The sequence below is a fragment of the Bufo gargarizans genome, chromosome 3 (assembly GCF_014858855.1).
Source record: "Bufo gargarizans isolate SCDJY-AF-19 chromosome 3, ASM1485885v1, whole genome shotgun sequence".
Classification (NCBI taxonomy): Eukaryota; Metazoa; Chordata; class Amphibia; order Anura; family Bufonidae; genus Bufo; species Bufo gargarizans.
In genome coordinates this window covers 448,166,401-448,187,997 of record NC_058082.1, presented here as the reverse complement: position 1 = coordinate 448,187,997, position 21,597 = coordinate 448,166,401, and the positions used below count along the sequence as shown (strand labels likewise).

Sequence of the window (21,597 nt, the reverse complement as noted above, 5' to 3'; positions counted from 1 at the left end):
CAGTTTAATTACCAATTCTAATTGAACCAGGAAACTTTATTGGGCAATTCATGGATCAAACACCTGTTGTGAATTTTGTCGTTAAGCTCATTGTTAGAGAACATAAAGTTGTGCTAAAACATTGAACAGTTGGACATGTGCATTCAGAAGTTTAGAGAAGGTCACATTAAATTCACCTGAGAAGGTTAGAGTGCATTTTAGGTTCACCTGGAAATTTCACCCACAAGCCAAATATCCCTAGCTTTTTGTAAGTAGTGTTTTTGTATATATATGTGTGTGTGTGTGTGTGTATGTATGTGTGTATATGTGTATATATATATATATATATATATATATATATATATATATATATATATGTGTATTATCTATCCACACATCAAGTGAAGAGTTATGAGTATCTGTACAAGGAGAGGCTAAATGATGTCAGTATATGAAAGGGAAGGTTTAAAGCGTGATGTGTCTGCTACGTGAGGAGTGGCACTGAGACGCTGTGCTGAAGCTTAAGAATCAAGTAATATATACAATAAACCTTCCAATATCTACATCCGACATTATGCAAAGATCTGTACCGCATCTTGTAAAAGTCCTACGACCTCAACAAGACGGGTGAATGTGTAGAATGTAATCGTGGATTTATATTCCTCTCGTGCCGGTGAACTGTTGTGTAATTATTATTATTTTTTTTACTCTTTGTTAGACGGTGCAGTTTGTTCAAGGAATTTTTGTGGAAAAGTATGACCCTACCATAGAAGATTCCTACAGAAAGGTAAATGTCATAAAGAATGATTCCGCTTGGGGTCCATTCCGCAGGGATCTGTACTGGGACCAATTTTGTTTAATATCTTCATAAGTGATATTGCAAAAGGCCTCGATGGTAAGGTTTGTCTTTTTGCTGATGACACAAAGATATGTAACAGGGTTGATGTTCCTGGAGGGAAACGCCAAATGGAAAAGGATTTAGGAAAACTAGAAGAATGGTCAGAACTCTGGCAACTGAAATTTAATGTGGATAAGTGCAAGATAATGCACCTGGGGCGTAAAAACCCAAGGGCAGAATATAGAATATTTGACACAGTCCTGACCTCAGTATCTGAGGAAAGGGATTTAGGAGTAATTATTTCAGAAGACTTAAAGGTGGGAAGACAATGTAATAAAGCAGCACGAAATGCAAGCAGAATGCTTGGCTGTATAGGGAGAGGTATAAGCAGTAGAAAGAGTGAAGTGCTTATGCCGCTGTACAGAACACTGGTGAGACCTCACTTGGAGTATTGTGCGCAGTACTGGAGGCCATATCTCCAGAAGGATATAGATACTCTAGAGAGAGTTCAGAGAAGAGCTACTAAACTGGTCCATGGATTGCAGGATAAAACTTACCAGGAAAGGTTAAAAGACCTTAATATGTATAGCTTGGAAGAAAGAAGAGACCGAGGGGATATGATAGAAACTTTTAAATACATAAAGGGAATCAACTCGGTAAAGGAGGAGAGCATATTTAAAAGAAGAAAAACTACCACAAGAGGACACAGTTTTAAATTAGAGGGGCAAAGGTTTAAAAGTAATATAAGGAAGTATTACTTTACTGAGAGAGTAGTGGATGCATGGAATAGCCTTCCTGCAGAAGTGGTAGCGGCAAATACAGTGGAGGAGTTTAAGCATGCATGGGATAGGCATAAGGCTATCCTTCATATAAGATAGGGCCAGGGACTATTCATAGGATTCAGATATATTGGGCAGACTAGATGGGCCAAATGGTTCTTATCTGCCGACACATTCTATGTTTCTATTCACGCGTCTGTATGAATGGGTCCACAACCGTTCCGCAATTTTGCGGAGCAGGTGCAGACCCATTCATTTCAATAGGGCCGCAAAAGATGCTGACAGCACACTGTCTGCATCTGTAGTTCCGTTCCGCAGCCCCGCAAAAAAAACATAGAGCATGTCCTATTCTTGTTTACAGACAACAATAGGCATTTCTATCACAGGGCCGTCCAAGTGCGGTCCTCAAAATGTGTGAGTGCACATGGCTGGTGTCCGTGTTTTGCGGACCCTTAGATTGAACGTTTATGTGAAGAGAACTTGTCACTAGGAGTTGTCAGTATGATGCCCTAATCAGCGTTAAACTACTGGGTACAATTGCCCCCGCTAAACAACGCCCAAAGCCCCTTTTCACCAATAGTGCTGCTTTTTGGGAGCATAATAAGGATGTATCAATATAATATACAGACAGAGACTTAGACCGATAGGTAAGAAGGTGCCATCAGTGGGTAACGTTATCTCTCACAGTGGCATCTATCAATGGTTTGAATATATGGGGTAGCAAGAGATCTGCTGCGCCTTTAGACGGGCAGATTGTCGAACGAACATTCACACGTTCCCAATTATCTAGCTGTGTCGTGGGCTGTGTAAAATTTAAAAAGTGAAAAACCTTACTAGTGTTTTAAATGTCCTGCCACTCTGATCCCCACTGAATACTGCAGCCATTTCCTGGCTGCAGTGGTCATGTTCTGTTCCTACATTCATGACTGCTGGGACCATTGATTGTCTGTAGCAGTCACATGAATGATGAATGTGACAGCATCTTTGGAGGCTGGTGCGGGACATTTTTAAAGGCGGGGGGGGGGAAATGTGTGTCTCCCCCCCCCATATTTATATAGCCTTCTGTGCCATATTTTAAAAATAATGGAGAACTGTATCATAGCCAGCATTAAATGAAATGTGTCAGAGCACAGTACCTCGCAGCTTGCTGTATATTGGATTGTGTAGCCACATATCCACAAGTGCTGACCCCTGTCCTCCACCAAAAACGCTTGTTGTGGGCATGTGGATCTTGGAGCAGTGGACAAAGAAGGCCTGGTCGGATAAATAGCATTTTCTTTTACGTCATGTGCACTGTCAAGGGTGGTCGTGTCTCTTACTAAATGAAGAGATGGCACCAGGATGCACTATGGGAGGAAGGCCAGCTGGTGCACACTGTCCTTCAAATCCCCCAGATCTCTATTCTATCGAGCATCTGTGACGTGTGCTAGAAAAACAATCCCTGGAGACCACACCTCGGGGTGTTCTGGTTATAACAAGTTGTCCCCTATCTAGAGGATCGGGAATAAGATTTGTGGGGGTCCTACTGCTGGGACCCCCACCGATCACAAGAATGGGAGCCACGTGCCATGTGGAGCCCCCGTGAAATGGACAGAGTGGCTGGTCGGAAAAGTGCGGCACCGCTTCATATTTCTGTGGGAGTGCCAGAGATGGCCGGTCGCTGTACCCGTTCTCGTGATTGGTGGGTCCAGTGGTATCACTATCCTGTGGATAGGGGAATACTTATGACCCCCTATCCCTATAGGATTTGCTGCTATTGTGTTGATGCCAGATACCAAAGGACCCCTTCAGAGGTCTGGGGTCCAGCCTTGTTAGGTCAGAGCTTTTTTTTTTTTTGGGCAGCATAAGTAGAATCTACACAATATTTTGCAGTGTGTATAATATTATAATATACTCATCTGTATGTGTGAATGTACATCAATATTATTCATGGTTTCTTCTGGTATTTCTTCTTAGCAAGTGGAGGTAGAAGGACAACAATGTATGCTTGAAATTCTCGATACAGCTGGAACTGTAAGTCACTTGGCAGTCTGTGCCTTTTGTTTCTCTAGTCTAGTTCTGTTTTATAATTGAATTCGCTCAATGGTCTCACAATGATGCAGAACTGCTTTACCTTCATTAGTTATTATTTCTCGCTCTCTACATGTGACAGTTCACATTTGACATCATTTTAGTCTAGTTCGGCTTTCTACAACTGTTTTGTATGTGCTGCAGGAACAACCCTGTTCAGATATGTGCAGAACTTCAGTCACAGAAAGTTCTATTGCAAGTTTGTTGCATGTGAACTTGCCCTCAGTCACCATTGCCTGCTGCAGTCCAGAAATGTAAGCCGTAAGGGCTTGTTCACATCTGCGCTCACCTTTCCGTCCTTCTGCTCTGTTGTCCCCGCTACAAAATCAATCCCCTGAATGGAAATCTAACGGATCCCATTATATTTCCATGGGGTCCGTAGGCTCCGTTCGGCTCAGTTATGTGACAAACCCGTCCTTTCCACCTCATCACCACGACGGCTACAAGGAGATTGACCCCTGACCTCTGTAGGGGCAGGAACAGAGAGAGGGTTTAAATCCCCCCCCCCCCTCCCACCACCAGCACCAGTGTTTCCTGTCCCTACAGAGGACAGGGGCAGAGAGAGTCTCCCTGCGGGGAGATGAAGAGAATGTAACTTCCTGACACCTACCGGGTGTTCCCCCTGCCCTCCTGCGATCCTCGTACTAACGCTGGGCAGGGGTGAAGGAGGGAGGACTCGCTCCATTATAATATGTGAGCCTGCTCCCGGGTCGCGTTCTCCCGCCGGGCCGGCTTGGCTATCGCCAGGTGCGCTCCTAAGCGCTTCATGAAAGCGGCAGACGTCACTTCCGGTGGACGAGGGAAGTGACGTCATTCAGAGGCGTCTCCCATTCAAATTTTCGGCGCCAGCGGTGCCGAATGTCTCAGTGTACCGGCGTACATCGGAGCAGCGTGCAGTCATGTCGACCGAACCCCGCTCCCCTGGAGACCCTTCTGTGCCGCCTGCAGTAAGTTCCCCTGTGGGGAAGCGCTTTTTTCCACCCTGTTACTTGTTCCTAGACACCGTACCAGGTTGCTTGTTCCTCCTCCTCCACTTCTCTGGCTTGGGGCTTCTAACTGTTAGTTCCATGTATACCTAGTATGGCTAATAGGGGTTATTCTTCCCAGGTCGCTAAGGAGGCCCAGAAAAAAATCAGAAAACAGTCAAAGTGTGTGTCCTGCCTTAAACGGCTTCCGGACGACTATCGCAAAAAGCTTTGCAAAGACTGCATCTCTAGCGTTATCGCTGAAGAACAGCCTTCCTTCTTTAACGAATTAAGGTCCATGATCCATGAGGAAGTAAGAACCTCCTTATCCCAGATGCCTTCACCCAGGGATGCACCTCCACCAAAAAAACTTAGGGGTCCATCTCCTTCCTTATCAGACCCGGAGATGATAGAGGAAGATGCCTCATCATCTAGAGCCTGGGAGGACGAGGGGGCCTCCTCTGATATTGATACTTCAGAATCAGATAGAAGATTCTGCTTTTCATTGGACGAGATGCCAGACCTTCTAAAGGCGGTCCGGGCCACTATGGGGGTCGAAGAAACCCCTAGAGCCCACTCGGTCCAGGATGAGATGTTTGGGAGACTCGGGGTTAAAAAGACCCAGGTGTTTCCAATAAACAAGAACATACGAGATATGGTGCTGGACGAGTGGTCCAACCCGGAAAAGAGGTTGGGGGTGTCCAGGTCCTTTAAGAACCGGCTATTGTTTGACTTGAGCGAAGCAAAAATTTTCAGTGAAACACCAAAGGTCGACATTCAAGTGGCAAAGGTCAATAAGAAGACTGCCTTGCCCTTTGAAGACACTTCTCAGCTGCGTGATCCCATGGATAGGAAGGCAGATAGCCTCTTAAAAAAATCGTGGGAAGCGGCGATGTTCACTTTAAAAACAAACATCGCAGCTACCTCAGTGGCAAGATCCATGAGGCTGTGGCTAGAGGAACTGGAATCTCACATCAGAGATAATACTTCCAGGGATGAGATCCTAAGGTCCCTCCCCCTATTGAAATCCGCCACAGCATTTATGGCAGACACCTCAGCTGAGTCTGTCAGATTTGCGGCAAAGGATGCCGGGCTCTCTAATGCGGCCCGCCGTGCCTTGTGGATGAAGAGCTGGTCAGGTGACAACACATCAAAGATGAAACTATGCTCCATCCAGTTCTCGGGGGAATACGTCTTTGGGCCCGTCCTAGACCGTATCCTGGAGAAAGCGGCGGACAAAAAAAAGGGGTTCCCAGAGGAGAGACCCTATAAAAGGAGATATCCCTTTCGGGCCCCCACCAGCCAGAATAGACCCTTTAAGGATAAAGGGAAGTCAGGACGCTGGAGTTACCCAAAAGGGGGCAGGGGTAGGAACAACCTCTCCTCCCAGAATAAGCCCTCGGACAAGCAATAACACCAGAGTTGGGGGGATATTGAAGAATTTTCTGACTCCCTGGGAGTCTACTACCCTGAACCCTTGGGTTCGGGACATAATAAAATCCGGGTACCACATCGAACTTTCTTCATCTCCCCCAAACCGCTTCATTGTCACCAACCCAAGTTCCCCCAAAGTGCGCAAAAAGATTCTGCAAGGGGTCCAAAGTCTTCTGGCGACGGACGTGATAGTACAAGTCCCGTCAACACAGCAAAGACAAGGGTTCTATTCGAACCTGTTTTTGGTAGAGAAAAAAGAGGGCTCATTCCGCACAATTATAAACTTGAAAGCCCTGAACAAGTTTGTCATTTATCGGAAGTTCAGGATGGAATCCCTGAAGTCCCTGATTCCGTTAATAGGGAGGAACGCCCTGATGTGCTCAGTAGACCTTCAGGACGCCTACTATCATGTCCCAATTCATCCAGAGTCACAAAGGTTCTTGAGGTTCGCCATCCAGGACCACAAGGGAGTAACTCATCACTTCCAGTTTACGGCCCTCCCCTTTGGGATATCATCTGCACCCAGAGTGTTTACGAAGCTGGTAGTCGAGATGGTGGCCTTCCTGAGACACAAAGGTCTGGTGATTATACCGTACCTGGACGATTTCCTCTTAATTGGGAATTCGGAGAACAAACTCAGAACAGACCTACAAACCTTCCTGTCTCTCACTCAAAATCTGGGTTGGTTGGTGAACATGAAAAAATCGAACCTGGTGCCCTCCAGCACTATCCAGTTCTTGGGCGTCATCCTGGATTCCCGAACGCAGCATACCTTCCTTCCACCAGACAAGGTCAAAAACCTTCAATTACAGGTTCGACGTTTCCAGAACAGGAGGTCATGTCCCATAAGGGAAGCTATGAGCCTCCTGGGTCTTCTCTCGTCTTGTATCATGTCCGTCCCATGGAGTCAGGCCCACTTCCGATCTCTCCAAGCATGGATCCTCAGAACTTGGAACAAACAACAGTCCTCCTTGGATCACAAAGTTCTGATTCCCCTAGCGGTGAAGACCTCCCTGAATTGGTGGAAAAGCACAAGCAATCTGTCCTTGGGAGTTGCCTGGGAGAAGGTTCCCTACATTCAAGTACTTACGGACGCAAGCGGAAAAGGATGGGGAGCGAAAGTGGGAGATCATTTGTTCCAAGGTTCCTGGATTCCAACAACCCGCTCTCAGTCCTCCAATTTCAGAGAGCTGGAAGCAGTCTGGAAAGCCCTGAAGGCTGCAGAGACCCTTCTGGTGGGTCAGCACGTAAAAATCCTTTCGGACAACACGACGACTGTGGCTTATCTCTCTCACCAGGGAGGTACGAGATCGGAGAAACTGATGTCTATTGCAAGGAAGATCTTCAACTGGGCAGAATCCCATGTGAGTTCCATCTCCGCAATTCACTTAAAAGGAATACTGAACGTAGAAGCAGACTACCTCAGTCGCCAGTTAATAGATCATACCGAGTGGTCCCTGAATCAAGAAGTATTTCAGGTTCTGGCAGAAAGATGGGGCACTCCACAAGTGGATCTGTTCGCCTCCAAGAAGAACGCAAAGGTACCAACGTTCTGTTCGCTAAACCCACAGGACAATCCCTGGGCGCTGGATGCGCTCACGATTCATTGGGACTGGGATCTCAGTTATGCATTCCCACCTTTGCCTCTACTTCCCAGGATAATCCAGAAACTCTACCTAGAAGATACGACACTAATTCTAATAGCTCCCTATTGGCCGAAAAGGAGCTGGTTCTCTTCTTTAAAAAATCTATCAGTAGAGGACCCTTGGCCTCTTCCTTCCAGGAGGGACCTGCTTCACCAGGGGCCAATCCTACACCCAGATCCGAGCTTCCTCAAGCTGTCAGCCTGGATCCTGAGGTCCAGAGGTTGAAGTCCCAAGGGCTCTCAGACCAAGTGATAGCCACCCTAAAAGCGAGTAGGAAGAAGGTTACCTTCTCAATTTACTTAAAGATTTGGAAGAGATTCTGTACCTGGATTGGCAACCCTGCCCCAAATTTAGAGCCGCCCAATTTTCTGAAAATCTTGGACTTCCTCCAGCAGGGGCTTGAATTAGGTCTTAGACCCTCTACCCTGAGGGTACAGGTCTCGGCACTTGCTTGCTTCTTTGATCGAGATCTAGCCAGTCATCGCTGGATCAAAAGATTCATGAGAGCTGCCTCCCGACTACGTCCCTCTCTAAAATCTAGGATCCCCAACTGGGACCTCAATACGGTACTCACTGGCTTGACTCTTGCTCCATTTGAGCCCCTATCTAGTTGTTCCACCAAACATCTATCGCTTAAGACTGCATTCTTGGTGGCCATCACGTCCGCAAGAAGGCTAGGCGAGATCCAAGCACTATCGATACAGGAACCCTATCTCCGTATCACCAATGACAGAATCATTCTTAAGTTAGACCCAGGATTTTTGCCTAAAGTGGTATCGGATTTCCACCGTAACCAGGAGATAGTCTTACCCTCCTTTTGCAGTAATCCCTCTAATATTAGGGAATCTAGCTTCCACTCTCTAGATGTAAGACGCTCTGTCTTACGGTATCTTGAGGTATCAAAAGGTTTCCATAAATCCAGCAACCTATTTGTCTTATTCTCAGGTAAGAATAAGGGTCTAAAAGCCTCCAGGTCCTCCTTGGCACGGTGGATAAAGGATTCCATTTCCATCTCCTATGAGTCCCAAGGTCTGTCGTGCCCCCCAAATTTGAGAGCTCACTCTACCCGGGCTATGTCCTCCTCCCAGGCCGAGCGGGCCGGAGCTTCTCTTGAGGATATTTGTAAAGCTGCTACTTGGTCTAACATCCACACCTTTACTAAACACTATAGGTTAGACCTATCTACTTCAGACTTGTCTTTTGGACGTAAGGTCCTTCAGGCGGTCGTCCCCCCCTAAGCTATAATTTTTTATATCTCCTTGTAGCCGTCGTGGTGATGAGGTGGAAAGCCGGAATTAGACTTACCGGTAATTCAGTTTCCACGAGATCACCACGACGGCACATATATTCCCTACCCTTCCTTTAGTCTTACCTGGGAGGTTATGAAGTAATACCCTCTCGGTTCATTATTTTTTCTGTTCTCACCACTTATTTCTGTCTCTGTAATTTTGGACACACTGGTGCTGGTGGTGGGAGGGGGGGATTTAAACCCTCTCTCTGTTCCTGCCCCTACAGAGGTCAGGGGTCAATCTCCTTGTAGCCGTCGTGGTGATCTCGTGGAAACTGAATTACCGGTTAGTCTAATTCCGGCTTTCCGTTTTTCTGCTCTTATAACGGGACGGCGAGTGCAGATGTGAACTTAGCCTAACACGTAAGCTGCATAACTCTCAGTGGACTATCTGACGCTCAAGATGTTTTATGTTCTAGAGTAGTTATGGCCTTTTCACGTGACATTATTTAGCATATTGCATATTTTTCATGATTTATTCATTCTGTTTTTTAATTAATTTAGGAACAATTCACAGCTATGAGAGACTTGTATATGAAGAACGGTCAGGGATTTGCACTAGTATACTCTATCACAGCACAATCTACGTTTAATGACCTACAAGACTTAAGGGAGCAGATTTTGCGAGTTAAAGACACAGAAGACGTAAGTCTGAAATAGCTTCAAATAAGCAATGTGCATGTTATCCGAACTTTTATCCTCTGTCGGCCTTCACTGAGCACAATGTATTTAGCTGCGCTGGTTTAGATGCTGCTTTGACTTTATTTTTTCATATCTGTATTTTTATGGTTGTGGAAAAGAGCATGGGTGAGAGTTTATCCTAAGGCCTCATGCACACAACCGTATTTTCAGTCCACGTCCGATCCACTTTTTTTTTTTTTTTTTTTTTTTGCTGGATTGCATGTGGACAAATTAATTTCTAATTGGGGGGGGGGAGGGGGGTAGTTGCACAGCACACGATGTCATCCATGTACTGTCCACATCTGTGCGGCCAGGTCACAAATTACAGGAACATGTCCTATGTTGTCTGGTATTTATACAATGGGGCCCACACGGTCGGTATCTGCGTTTTGCTGACCGCATAATAGGTACAGCCGTGTGCCTCCTAAGGTGTCCCACAGGACAGTTACATTTTCTAAGACCCCATTCACATGCAGAGGAAAAGACCACCTTTTTGATTATAGGTGTGCTGTGTGCCCATTTATTTCTCACCTGTTTGTTTTTTCCTTCCATTACAGGTTCCCATGATATTAGTTGGCAATAAATGTGATTTGGAAGATGAACGGGTAGTTGGCAAAGAGCAGGGACAAAATCTAGCCAGACAGTGGAATAACTGTGCCTTTTTAGAATCTTCTGCAAAGTCTAAAATCAACGTAAATGAGGTGAGTGACCCTTTAGTTTCTCCATGTAAATTCTAATATATTTATTAGTGTTTTCCAGTGAGCCAATAAAAGCACAGATTGGTCTTTTAAAGGGGTTTCTGGCACTTAACTGATGACCTATCCTCCAGATAGGTAATCCGTATCTGATTGGTGGGTGTGTATGGCACTCGGGTCCCCCACAGGTCAGCTGTTTGTGAAGGCATTGGCGCGATACCAGGCACAGACACTTTGTGCTTGATAAGCTGCCAGAAGGCCGTGGCGCTCACAGGAGCGCTGCTGCCTTCTCTAACAGCTGCCGTCAGTACCTCCAAAGTAAAATAGCCTGTAAAGTAAAGAAAAAAAAAATCTACCCCCAACCCGCCTGCATCGATGCAGGTGGGTTGGGGTTGGTGGTAGATTTTATTTTTTTTCTTTACAGGCTTTTTTACTTTGAGTGCAAGCATAACATAATCCCCCATCATTCTCCTGTATCCAGATCAGAAATGATAGTGATTAGGGATGAGCGAATTGACTTGGGATGCTTCATGCAAAGTCTATCTGCATAAAACTTTGTAATACTGTACAGCAGCTCCGTACAGTATTAAGCCTCATGCACAAAACGGGGTTCCGTTGTTCCGTGATCCCTGTCCGTTTTTTCTTCCGTGTGTCTTCCTTGATTTTTAGAGAATCCACGGATATGAAGGAAAGTTAAAAAAAAAAAAAAAAGTTGTTTTGGTGTTCGCCTGGCCGTGCCGAGCCAAACAGATCCGTCCTGACTTACACTGCAAGTCAATGGGGACGGATCCGTTTGACGATGACACAATATGGTGCAATTGCAAACTGATCCGCCCCCCATTGACTTTCAATGTAAAGTCAGGAGTCCCTATCAGAGTTTTCTCCAATCCGATGGTATATTTTTAACTTGAAGCGTCCCCATCACCATGGTAACGCCTCTGTTAGAATATACCAGTGGTCGGCAAAGCCACAAGCGGCTCTTCCCCTGGCGACCCATCCTGCACTGCAGAGGAATCGAATCTTGCCTGTGGGACGCATTTGCGTTCCACAAAGCAAGAGAGGGCGTGTTCGCTAACTAGTATTAGCGCACGCGCATCACAGTAGGGCCGGCAGTACACGCCTCCTTCTAGAGTAGACGTCGGAACGAGGAGGAAGTGACGAGGGGTATTGAAAACTTATCGGGCAGTAAAATCTGCCAGAGACAAACACCGCTGCAGGCTACAAGTCAGTTAGTGTACCTCCTTTCAGAGTCAGTGTACCTCGTTCTACAGGTGACTCAATTATTTGGCATCAGCATTTACTTGGCATGTGTTTAAACAGCAAAAGTAATGTCTGCAGACGAGTTTAATAAAATAAAAAAATGATAAAGATAAAATAATAATCAAGATCCAAATAAAAGAAAGTACATATAAAAGTATGTAAAACACACTTTGGGCTCATGCCCACGAATGTAAGGGCGCCTTGCCTGTGCTGCGGACCACTAATAGCAGTCCGCAATGCACGGACACAGACCATGGGGCAGCTGCATGAGGATCGCCGACCTATTCACTTGAATGGGGTTCACGATCCGCATCAGACTGCCCGCACCGCAAAAAAGTAGTGCATGCTGAAGTGAATGGGTCCATGATCCGGGATATGTGTGCTACAGAGTGCTTCTGTGGTGCTTCTGGCTGTGCCCCCGCACCGCAAAAAAGTAGTGCATGCACTACTTTTTTGCAGTGCGGAGGCACAGCCAGAAGCACTCTGTAGCACTCATATCCCGGATCCTGGACCCATTTAGGTGAATGGGTCTATGATGCGGGCTGCACACGACCGTGCAGTACACACTGCAGCAGGGAGCTTACCATGGCAGCCAGGGCTTCAGTAGCGTCTTGGCTGCCATGGTAACCGATCAGAGCCCCAGGATTACACTGCTGGTGTATACATTTTAAGAGCACAAGTTCTTGTTGATGTATGCATATGTATACATACGCGCTTCGCACACCTCGATGTAGTATTCTTAGGCTACTTTCACACTAGCGTTCGATCGGATCTGTTCTGAACGGATCCGCTCATATTAATGCAGATGGCTCCGTTCAGAACGGATCCGTCTGCATTATATTGGCAAAAAATGGCTAAGTGTGAAATTAGCCTGAGCGGATCCGTCCAGACTTTTACATTAAAGTCAATGGGGGACGGATCCGTTTGAAGATTGAGCCATATTGTGGCATCTTCAAACGGATCCGTCCCCATTGACTTACATTGTAAGTCTGGACGGATCCGCACGGCCAGGCGGACACCCGAACGCTGCAAGCAGCGTTCAGGTGTCCGCCTGCTGAGCGGAGCGGAGGCTGAACGCCACCAGACTGATGCAGTCTGAATGGATGCAGATCCGCTCAGACTGCATCAGGGCTGGACGGAAGCGTTCGGGTCCGCTCGTGAGCCCCTTCAAACGGAGCTCACGAGCGGACAGCCGAACGCTAGTGTGAAAGTAGCCTTACATTGTTTTTTAAGTGTAAACCTCTGCTTGGAGTTTTCGGTGCAAATGTTACACGAAGAGGTGGACGTGGTTATCAACAGTCAAGACAGCTACAATCATCAGGTTCACTTAGGCCTTTCACACGAATGCATAGCACCCGCACTGAATCCTGACCCATTCATTTCAATGGCTCTGTGTACATGAGTCTTTTGTCACGCATCAGTTCTGTGTTGCATGAAAAACTGGCCCTGGCGCCATAGAAGTGAATGGAGCTTATGTGAAAAATGCATTGTGTCCGCAGGCAGGTGCTGATGCAATGTGTTTTTTTTCACTGATGGTTGCTAGATGTTTGTAAACCTTCAGTTTTTTTATCACGTGTGTGAAAAACGCATTGAACCCGTGCGGAAAAAACTGAATGCAATCGCAGACAAAACTGACCGTATTTGCTTTCAAAATGGTGCGAGTTTCACTGAACGCATCCGGAGCCAATCCGTATAGTTCGTGTGAAAGAGGCCTTACTTTTCAAGGACTATGTATTATAGGTTACTTTTTTTTTTTTTTTTTTTTTTTTTACATTTTCAGCTGAAAACCAGATTTGCATAGATATGTTATGTCAGACTTTTACCCACTAGTATCAACTTTTATGCAATTTTAATTTTAAAAAAATTACAATTTGACGTAGTTACATGACGGTGTCTTTGTATATAAATTGCAGAAGGGCATTTTTTATATTTTGCCCTGTGTACACTTTCAGAAAATATGTGGTGGGTTAGTATGATTTTGTTTTATTTGTACATGTCAAAACTTCAAATATTTCCAGGCTACCAGAGTTGCAAAATGTTCAAACACCCCTGGCAGTGAAAGGGTTAAAAGTCTTGCCTCTGATTTCTTATGTTGATGGGGTACGAAGGCATATAAGGGCTGTTGGGAATAAACATACATGTTCCCAGCTACAAATAGCTACAATTTCTTCTCTTGGACGGGTTACGGTGTAGGCTGGCGCTTTTTATTTCTTGGATTCATTGTAATGTTTGCTTCGGGGGAAAACTGACCTGCGGCTGCACTCGGCAAATAAACACTTGGGAGTTTCCATGGGTGGAAGCAAATCTGATTGCGGGAAAGGGTGAACCATCGTAGTTAGTTGTAGATTTGTGACTTTTTAACCTACTGTAATTTTTTTCTGTGTTCAGTATTCCTTTTTCTTGTTTTACCTTTAGGCTGTTCTATACAACATCACAAAGAGTGGGTTCATATCAATACTAAACCTCTATAAGGCCTCATGCACACGACTGTATGCAAAATATGGATACTGTTCCGTGTGCATCCTGCATTTTCCTCAGTCCTTATTAAAGAAATGCCCTTTTTTTTTTTGTCTGCAAAATTCACAAGAATAGGACATGTTCTGTAACGGCTGCGTGGCTGCAGACAAAACACTGATTGACTTCCTTGTGTTCTCCACATTTTTTGTGCCCTGATAGAAACCGCAATGAATGCAGATTGGACCAAAAATACGATCTTGTGCATGAGGCCTATATATGAATTTTTTTTGTGTATTGTGATATTTGCTGCTTTAAATTTCATAGGCAATGGAGGAGCTTCACATTGACAATGTATACTACAGTTTAGGGTAGTTTTTTTTGCCCCTTAAAGGGGATATGTGTCTGATCGGCAGTTGGACCCTGCTGATCAGACACACACCCCCTTCAAGGGGCAAAATATTACGAGACTGGGGACCCGATGTTCCCCTGTTTAAATAGCGTGGCACACATTCATCTGCACTGCTGTGCCATTCAGCTCTATGGGACTGTTTGAAACTAGCTGAGTAGCAGGGGGACCAGACAGCACCATCACGGGAGCACCAGGCCATTGGTAATTGGATTTTTATTTTTTTTCTGCAAAATGGAGATTGGCACCAAAATTTTTCTTATCAAATGTTATGTGTGAACCTACCTGTAAAGCAATTGCAGTTTTTTTTGTATTATATGCTTAGAGTTCCTGATTTTGTAGTCCTCATTGATTCTTTATAGCAATATCATCTTTTGTTTCAGATCTTTTATGACTTGGTCAGACAGATAAATAGGAAAACACCAGTGGAAAAGAAGAAACCTAAAAAGAAATCAACTTGTCTGCTGCTTTAGACATGTGGCAAGCAGCAGGTCTGAGCCAGGTGAGCTGTAGAATGGGTGTTAAAGAACTTTCCATTTATGAAACTGCCAAAACGAACTGCTGCCTCCAGAGTGTTCACTTTTCCCGGCCACCTTTTGTACTTGGGGAGTACTAGCTCTCCTTGCAAAGTGCCTTAATCAGTGTGAGGAGACTTATAGGCCATACACGCTCCTCTGGAATTCTGGGAAGAAAGGGATGAGCTCCTAACAAGCTCTGCCTCTAATACTACAAGATGTAAGGCAGCTATCCTATAAGTCAATATTCCACACTTTAACTTAAGACATAACTTGGATAATAAATAAGCCAGCATCTCATCTGCAGACAGCTGTTTCAGGGTGATTGTTCCTCATCCGTGCAGAACATTGATGGGATAGCTGGTGGCATCAGAGGCAGAGCTTGTTAGTAGCTTCTTTGTATCCCTTCTTCCCACCTTTGTACAGTGACACTTCTCTTAGAATAGCTGCATTTAAAGGGGTTTTCCGGGTGTTTAACATTGACTACATCAATATATGGTCATTTTGCTCCGACTTCGGGAGCCCCCACCTATCAGCTGTTTGAAGAGACACTGCGTTGGATGTCATCTTCATTAGTCACATGTCCTAGGCGCAGAGCAGTCCCATTCCAGTGAATGGGTATGAGCTGCAATGCCAAGTACAACCACTATACAATGGCAAATATATAATCGGTAGAGGTGTCGGACCCCCCACCTATCAGATTGACTACCTGTCCTGAGGATGGGTCATCAATATATAAACACCTGGAAAAACCCTTTATTTCTATGACTTGAGAATTCGCTATAGTGTTAAATCTGAATTCACCATGCTGTAGAACAGGAGATGAGTTGACTGATATATATTTTTTGGGTAAAAGATTCAGTAAAACCTGTAATTTATACATTTAGATCTCTGCTTTTTCACCTCCTGTGAAGATCCATCCGTAGAGGCAGGAGGTGTTATCAGTGATTGCTTGCATTGTGTGTATAGTGATATGGCCACCAGTCACTGATAACACCACCTCACTGTACTGATCTTCACAGGAGGTGAAAAAGCTAACATAAAAATTACAGGTTTAAAAAAATTAAATAAAAATTCCCCCAAAAATGTATCAATCTGCATAGCTCCTCCTGGTCTATAACATGTTGCTTTCAGATTGCATTGCATTTTGTGGTGACAGCTCCTTTTTAAAGGGAGTCTGTCACTTAGTTTTCACTCATCTATCACGAATGGTTAGCAGAACGTTGCACAAGCATGTTAGACATACCTTTTTATGTGATTTTATTTCTGATTAGCGAATTTCCAGCAAAAAAGCACTTAATCCTCTGTAAACGGCTCGCAAGTGTTCAGCGGGGCAGGCTTTGCTTTTAAAAGTGCCACCCTTTCCTGCTCTATGCTCCTTCCCCAAACTCCTTCCTCATTGAAGTCACAATAATGCACCCCTTCCTTGCTGTGTGCTCCTCACATATGCTTCAGCAGGCTTTCTACTCCTCTACCCACGAAGCGCAGCACAAGGCGATTCATCAGCAAATCTCACGGAAGTAGGCGAAGAGGGGAGGAGCGCTGGGCACTTGGGAGCCGTTTTACAGAGGATTAAAAGTGCTTTTTGTATCAAATATCTAGTAAGACAAATGACATAAAGGTATGTCTAGCATGCTTGTGCAACATTCTGCTGGCCATTAGTGGTGGTTTCCTGTTTCAAGATATTGATGACCCATTCTTAGGATAGTTATCAATATGAGATTAGTGGGAGGCCAACACCCGGGACTGCTGTTTACAGCAGCCGCTAACTCTGGAGGCACTGTTTTTGGAGCTGAGATGCAGTAAGCTGGTACAGCCACTAGAGGGTGCATGAAACCTTCTGCTTCCAGCTCCATTCAGTGTTTTGTCCAGCTACCAAAAGCAGCTGATCGGTGGGGGTGCTTGGTGTCGGACCACCAAAGATCTGATATTAATGCCCTATCATGAGGATAGGTGATAAATATCTAGAAACTGGGAAACCCGTTTAAAGGGAACCTGTCATCAACTTTATGCTGACCTCACCGAGGGCAGCATAAATTAGTGACAGAAATGCTGATGTCAGCGGTGTGTCAGTCATCAGCTAAAAGTGGTTGCTGAGAACCAGCATCATAATCGTTGCAGTCCAGGCCTTGAGAAGAGTCCTGGTTCTTCATAATGTCCTGCTCCCCCGACCATCTGCTGATGATTGGCAGTTCTCTCCTGAAGAGAAAGGGAGAAAACTAGGTAAAGACTGTCAGTCATCATCAGGTGGGCAGGAGAGCAGGAATTCATGAATAACCATGACTCTTCTCAGGTGGCCATGCCTTTTTTTTTTTTTTCCAGGCCTAGTCTTTAAAGAGGACCTTTCACTACTCTACAAACTAAAAACTAACTAGATCAGTGGGCAGAGCGGCGCCCAGGGGTCCCCCTGCACTTACTAGTAAGTCTGGGCGCCGCTCCGTCTATGAGCTGTGCGCTGCGATTGGCCAGCAGTGCAGCAAGGGACACGCCTCCTACAATAAATCAGTCAGAGGGAGCGCAGACACCGGAGCCTATACCGGGCGAACGGAGCGGCGCCCAGACTTACTAGTAAGTGCAGGGGGACCCCTGGGCGCCGCTCCGCCCACTGATCTAGTTAGTTTTTAGTTTGTAGAGTAGTGAAAGGTCCTCTTTAATGATTGTGATGTTGGTTCTCGGCAACTACTTACTTTTGACAGCTGAAATCAACTCACCTGTCTCTACTATGCTGCCGTTAGTATAGACAGCATAAAGGTGATGGCAGGTTCCCTTTAAACTAGGTATGCTCATGAAATAGCTGTCAACTGAACTGAGATTCAACATACCTGCGCCTTCTCTTACTCAACATCTGCCATCAAGGTGTAGTCAGGAGGACCCCATACAAATTACATGGTCAGCTGACCCTGGTTGGTTCATAGAACATAAATCTGTTGTGCATTTCCAAATTTTTTTTCATTCTGCTGATCATTTGGGTTCTCTGGAGTGGCCATCAAAACAGTGTTTGAGATTTCAAATGCCTTTATGTAACTTGGCAACAGAAATTTTAAGGGCTTTTTTTAATTGGGCTGTTTTTGTGAAGTGAAGATGACGGAGGTTGTGCACCTTAAGTACTGCGATGACCACATGGGGTAATGTGCTGCCATCGAACGATTGTAATGTCTACATAAAAGACGCAATCAACCAACATACAAGCATTTGCTGGTTTGTTGGGTGATCAGCAGATGTTTTACATGGGCAATGACCAGGAACAAACATTTGTGTGTCCTATCAGACCATGTACTAGGACCTTAGGCTATGCTGACAGTCCGTTTGCAGTGTATTTTCAACATATATCTAGGGAAAACCTTTACTACATATACTAAACATCAGTACAGTCCTATAGACCCAAGAGATGCTAAGTGTCCTTTTGGCGATTGCTGGGACTGTATGTCAGATTATTTTTTAAATATTTTTTTTTTCATTTTACTGTAAAAAGGCTCCTGCACACACCCATACTGGCTCGGTGACCATATTGCGGACTGTAAATGGCCAATCTGCAATATACGGGCGCTGGCTGTGTGCACCATGCCACTGTAATGAAATACACTGGTATGTTGCACATAGCCTCCTATGATATATATATATATATATATCATACTGTGCAGTACAGAGTGATATTCTCCTGTATAAGAAAGCGCAGCAGACTATTCTTTCTTAGGGCTTATGCACACGAGTGTAAGGTCTCTGTGCATGGACCATAGCTGTCCGCATTATATGGGCACCGGCTGTGTACACTCAGTTTGCGGATGCAGACTCAGACTTGAATAGGTCCACCAGATATGACTGAAGATAGGACTTCACCTATCTTTTGCGGAGCGGAGGCATGGAACTGAAGCCCATGGAAGCACTACGAATCTCTGCTGTGGTTTTTCGGGTCCCTGCCTCTGCGCCACAAAAAGATAGAACATGTTCTATGTTTGGCCGTAACTTGCGGATCGCGATCCCTTTAATCAATCAGTGGGTCCGCAAATGAAGTAGTCACAGCTGGTGCCTGTATATTGCGCACAGCTATTTGCATGCCGTAGCGCGGGCACTGAGACCTTACACTCGTGTGCATGAGTCCTAAGAAAGTAGTCTGCTGTGCTTTCTTATACAGAAGAATACTACTCTGTACTGCACAGTTGATGATAGGAGCCTAAGTGCAACATACCAGTGTATTTCATTAGTGGCAGATGTTGAAGTCTTCTGTCTATCTCCACCAGAAGCCTCAAACATGATGTGAGCAGAACAAGACTATGGCCGTATGTGTATGCAATAAAATATGAAAAGCTGTGAGGTGGAGATTGTAATTAAAACCATAGTCAAGAGACTTGTATTAGCTGTTGAGTGATTGTAAAATTTACCTTTTTTCCTCCTCTCTCCCGTTGTAGACTATAGGAATGAAGAACTGTTGCCTGGTTGGAAAGTGCCAGCATTCCAAAATGTAAAAAAGAGATATCCAATCCTAAGTTAACATATCCGAAGAGGCTCCTTCTGTTTTATATACTGTATTACGTGAAGACTTTAGATCTCCAATACTGTTTGCACAAGGTTCCCTGGCAATGATTTAGCTGTTTCTGTCTGAACATACGACACTTGTTGTGTCACCTCTTGCAATAGCGGCACTCGCAGATGTGAAATAAACATACTTGACTCTATTCTGAATGATTATGAGAGCATGAATGCATTTCAGATGTTCAATGACTTCAATGATTTTTTCATATTGACTTCTCTTCCATCTCCCCTCCCTAGCCGTGCCTGTGTCAAGCACTAAAAATGTAGCCATTTATAGTTTTTCTTTATAAATATATACAGAGAGATATATATCCCCCCCGTAAAGAACTCAATGGGGCTAATACCTTTTTGAGTCACGATGACTTCATTTTATATTTAAAACGTCTGGGTTTATTATAACTTTCATCTTGCCATTATATTATAATTAAGAAACCATTTTGTGCATAATGCTTTTGGGGAGGGATGGTGGGGTCTTTTATAGAAAAACCGGGATACTGATTTCTATGGATTTCAAAGCTGAAATATATAATATACTAAAACAACTCTAATATTGCTTCTTGTGTTTTACTGTCACAAATTAAATTACAGCTTTTATGAATGATTAAATTTTAGTACATTTTCATTTTCTTGATTGCGTGTTTTTGTTCCTCCCTCCCATGATGCCATTTTATGTTACTTTAGCCTAGGAGCATTTAGGACTACGGATACACTTTTTTTTTTATTTTTTTATTTTTTATTGTTCATGCAAAATATTAGTATTCATTAAAAAGTTCCTACTATTTTGCTTTTACAGAGTGTGTGTGTGTGTGTGTAAATCCTTCGCCTAGCTACAGAATCTGATGAAGCCATTAGATCTCTGCTACTGTTTGACAGCTCCCTTCAGTGTTGGAGACAGGGTGGGCAGATGCGTGTGGAGATGGGGGTAAGAATCCAAGGCTACATTAGCGTTTTTTGCAGATCAGTCATGGTTTCTGAGCGGATCCTTTTGCATTCAAAATGCCTTGGGGCAGAACTGATCTGTTTTGGACCGCTTGTGAGAGGCCATGATGGATCTCGCAAACAAAGCCAAAACGCTAGTGTGAAAGTAGCCTAATGTGGGGGAACACACAGTTTGCAGGAGAGAGACAGCAACATCGGGAACACTGTTCCAGCATGTATTACTAGGAGTAAGGCCTCATGCACACGTCCATTCCCGCGTGCCTTCCGCAATTTGCGGAACAGGACAGGCGGCCCATAGTAGAAATGACTATTCTGGTCTGCAATACTGACAAGAATAGGAGATGTTTATATTTCTTTTTGCGGGGCTACGCAACGGATGCGGACAGCACACACAGCTGTCCGCATCTTCTGCGGTTCCATTGAAGTGAATGGGTCTGCCCCCGAGCTGCAAAAACTGCGGCTCGGATGCAGACCAGAACAACGGTCATGTGCATGAGGCCTAAGACATGATAAAAGTCTGAAGCCAGGAGCAGGTTGCAACCTGAGTTTCAGGACCTCTAAAAATGAAGATTGCAGAGTGAATTTTTATTTTTTTATCAAAAATAATCCCCCCCCCCCCCCCCCCCCATTTTTAAAGGAGTCCATAGCTCACAGTGGCTCTCTTTCTATACCATGTGTTTCAACAGTGAATAAAGGTTCGTAGCAGTTGGTAGTCGGTGCTTTACAATCAATGAATGTAGCAGGTTTTAGAGATCTTCCTTTTATAAGGTTATACCACGAAAATGATTCCTCTAACCACAGGATACATAAGGGATTGCAGGAGGTTTGGCTGCTGTAACCTCCTTCATGCTTTCCTGAGTCCTCTGCGAATGAAGGGACAGTCTGCATGAGATGACCAGCATGTTGTGAGGCTCGGTGGCTGTCCAGTGTTCTGTAAATAAAGCTCTGCAAATGTTATGCAGTAAAATCTTTAAAGGGTTACTAAGTTTTCAAAAAATCTTTTATGTCATACACACACATCAAAAGTTTTGATCTGTGGGGCACCGAGACCCCCACAATTACTAGGAGAGTGAATTCTTGCATATTGCACTCTCGCATTGCAGGTGACAGGCTCA

The 21,597-nt window shown here is 44.7% G+C and overlaps 1 protein-coding gene across 1 annotated transcript; it reads left to right on the top strand.

Annotated features, from left to right (window-relative positions):
* The first annotated feature begins 677 nt into the window (after window positions 1–677).
* On the top strand, window positions 678–20,165 carry LOC122930276 (ras-related protein Rap-1A-like). Its single transcript, XM_044283523.1, has 6 exons — window positions 678–766; window positions 3,553–3,609; window positions 9,504–9,644; window positions 10,238–10,381; window positions 14,882–15,000; window positions 19,420–20,165. The coding sequence occupies exons 2-5, from the start codon at window positions 3,580–3,582 to the stop codon at window positions 14,969–14,971; spliced, it is 405 nt and encodes a 134-aa protein (XP_044139458.1). The 5' UTR covers window positions 678–766; window positions 3,553–3,579; the 3' UTR covers window positions 14,972–15,000; window positions 19,420–20,165.
* Window positions 20,166–21,597: the final 1,432 nt, after the last annotated feature.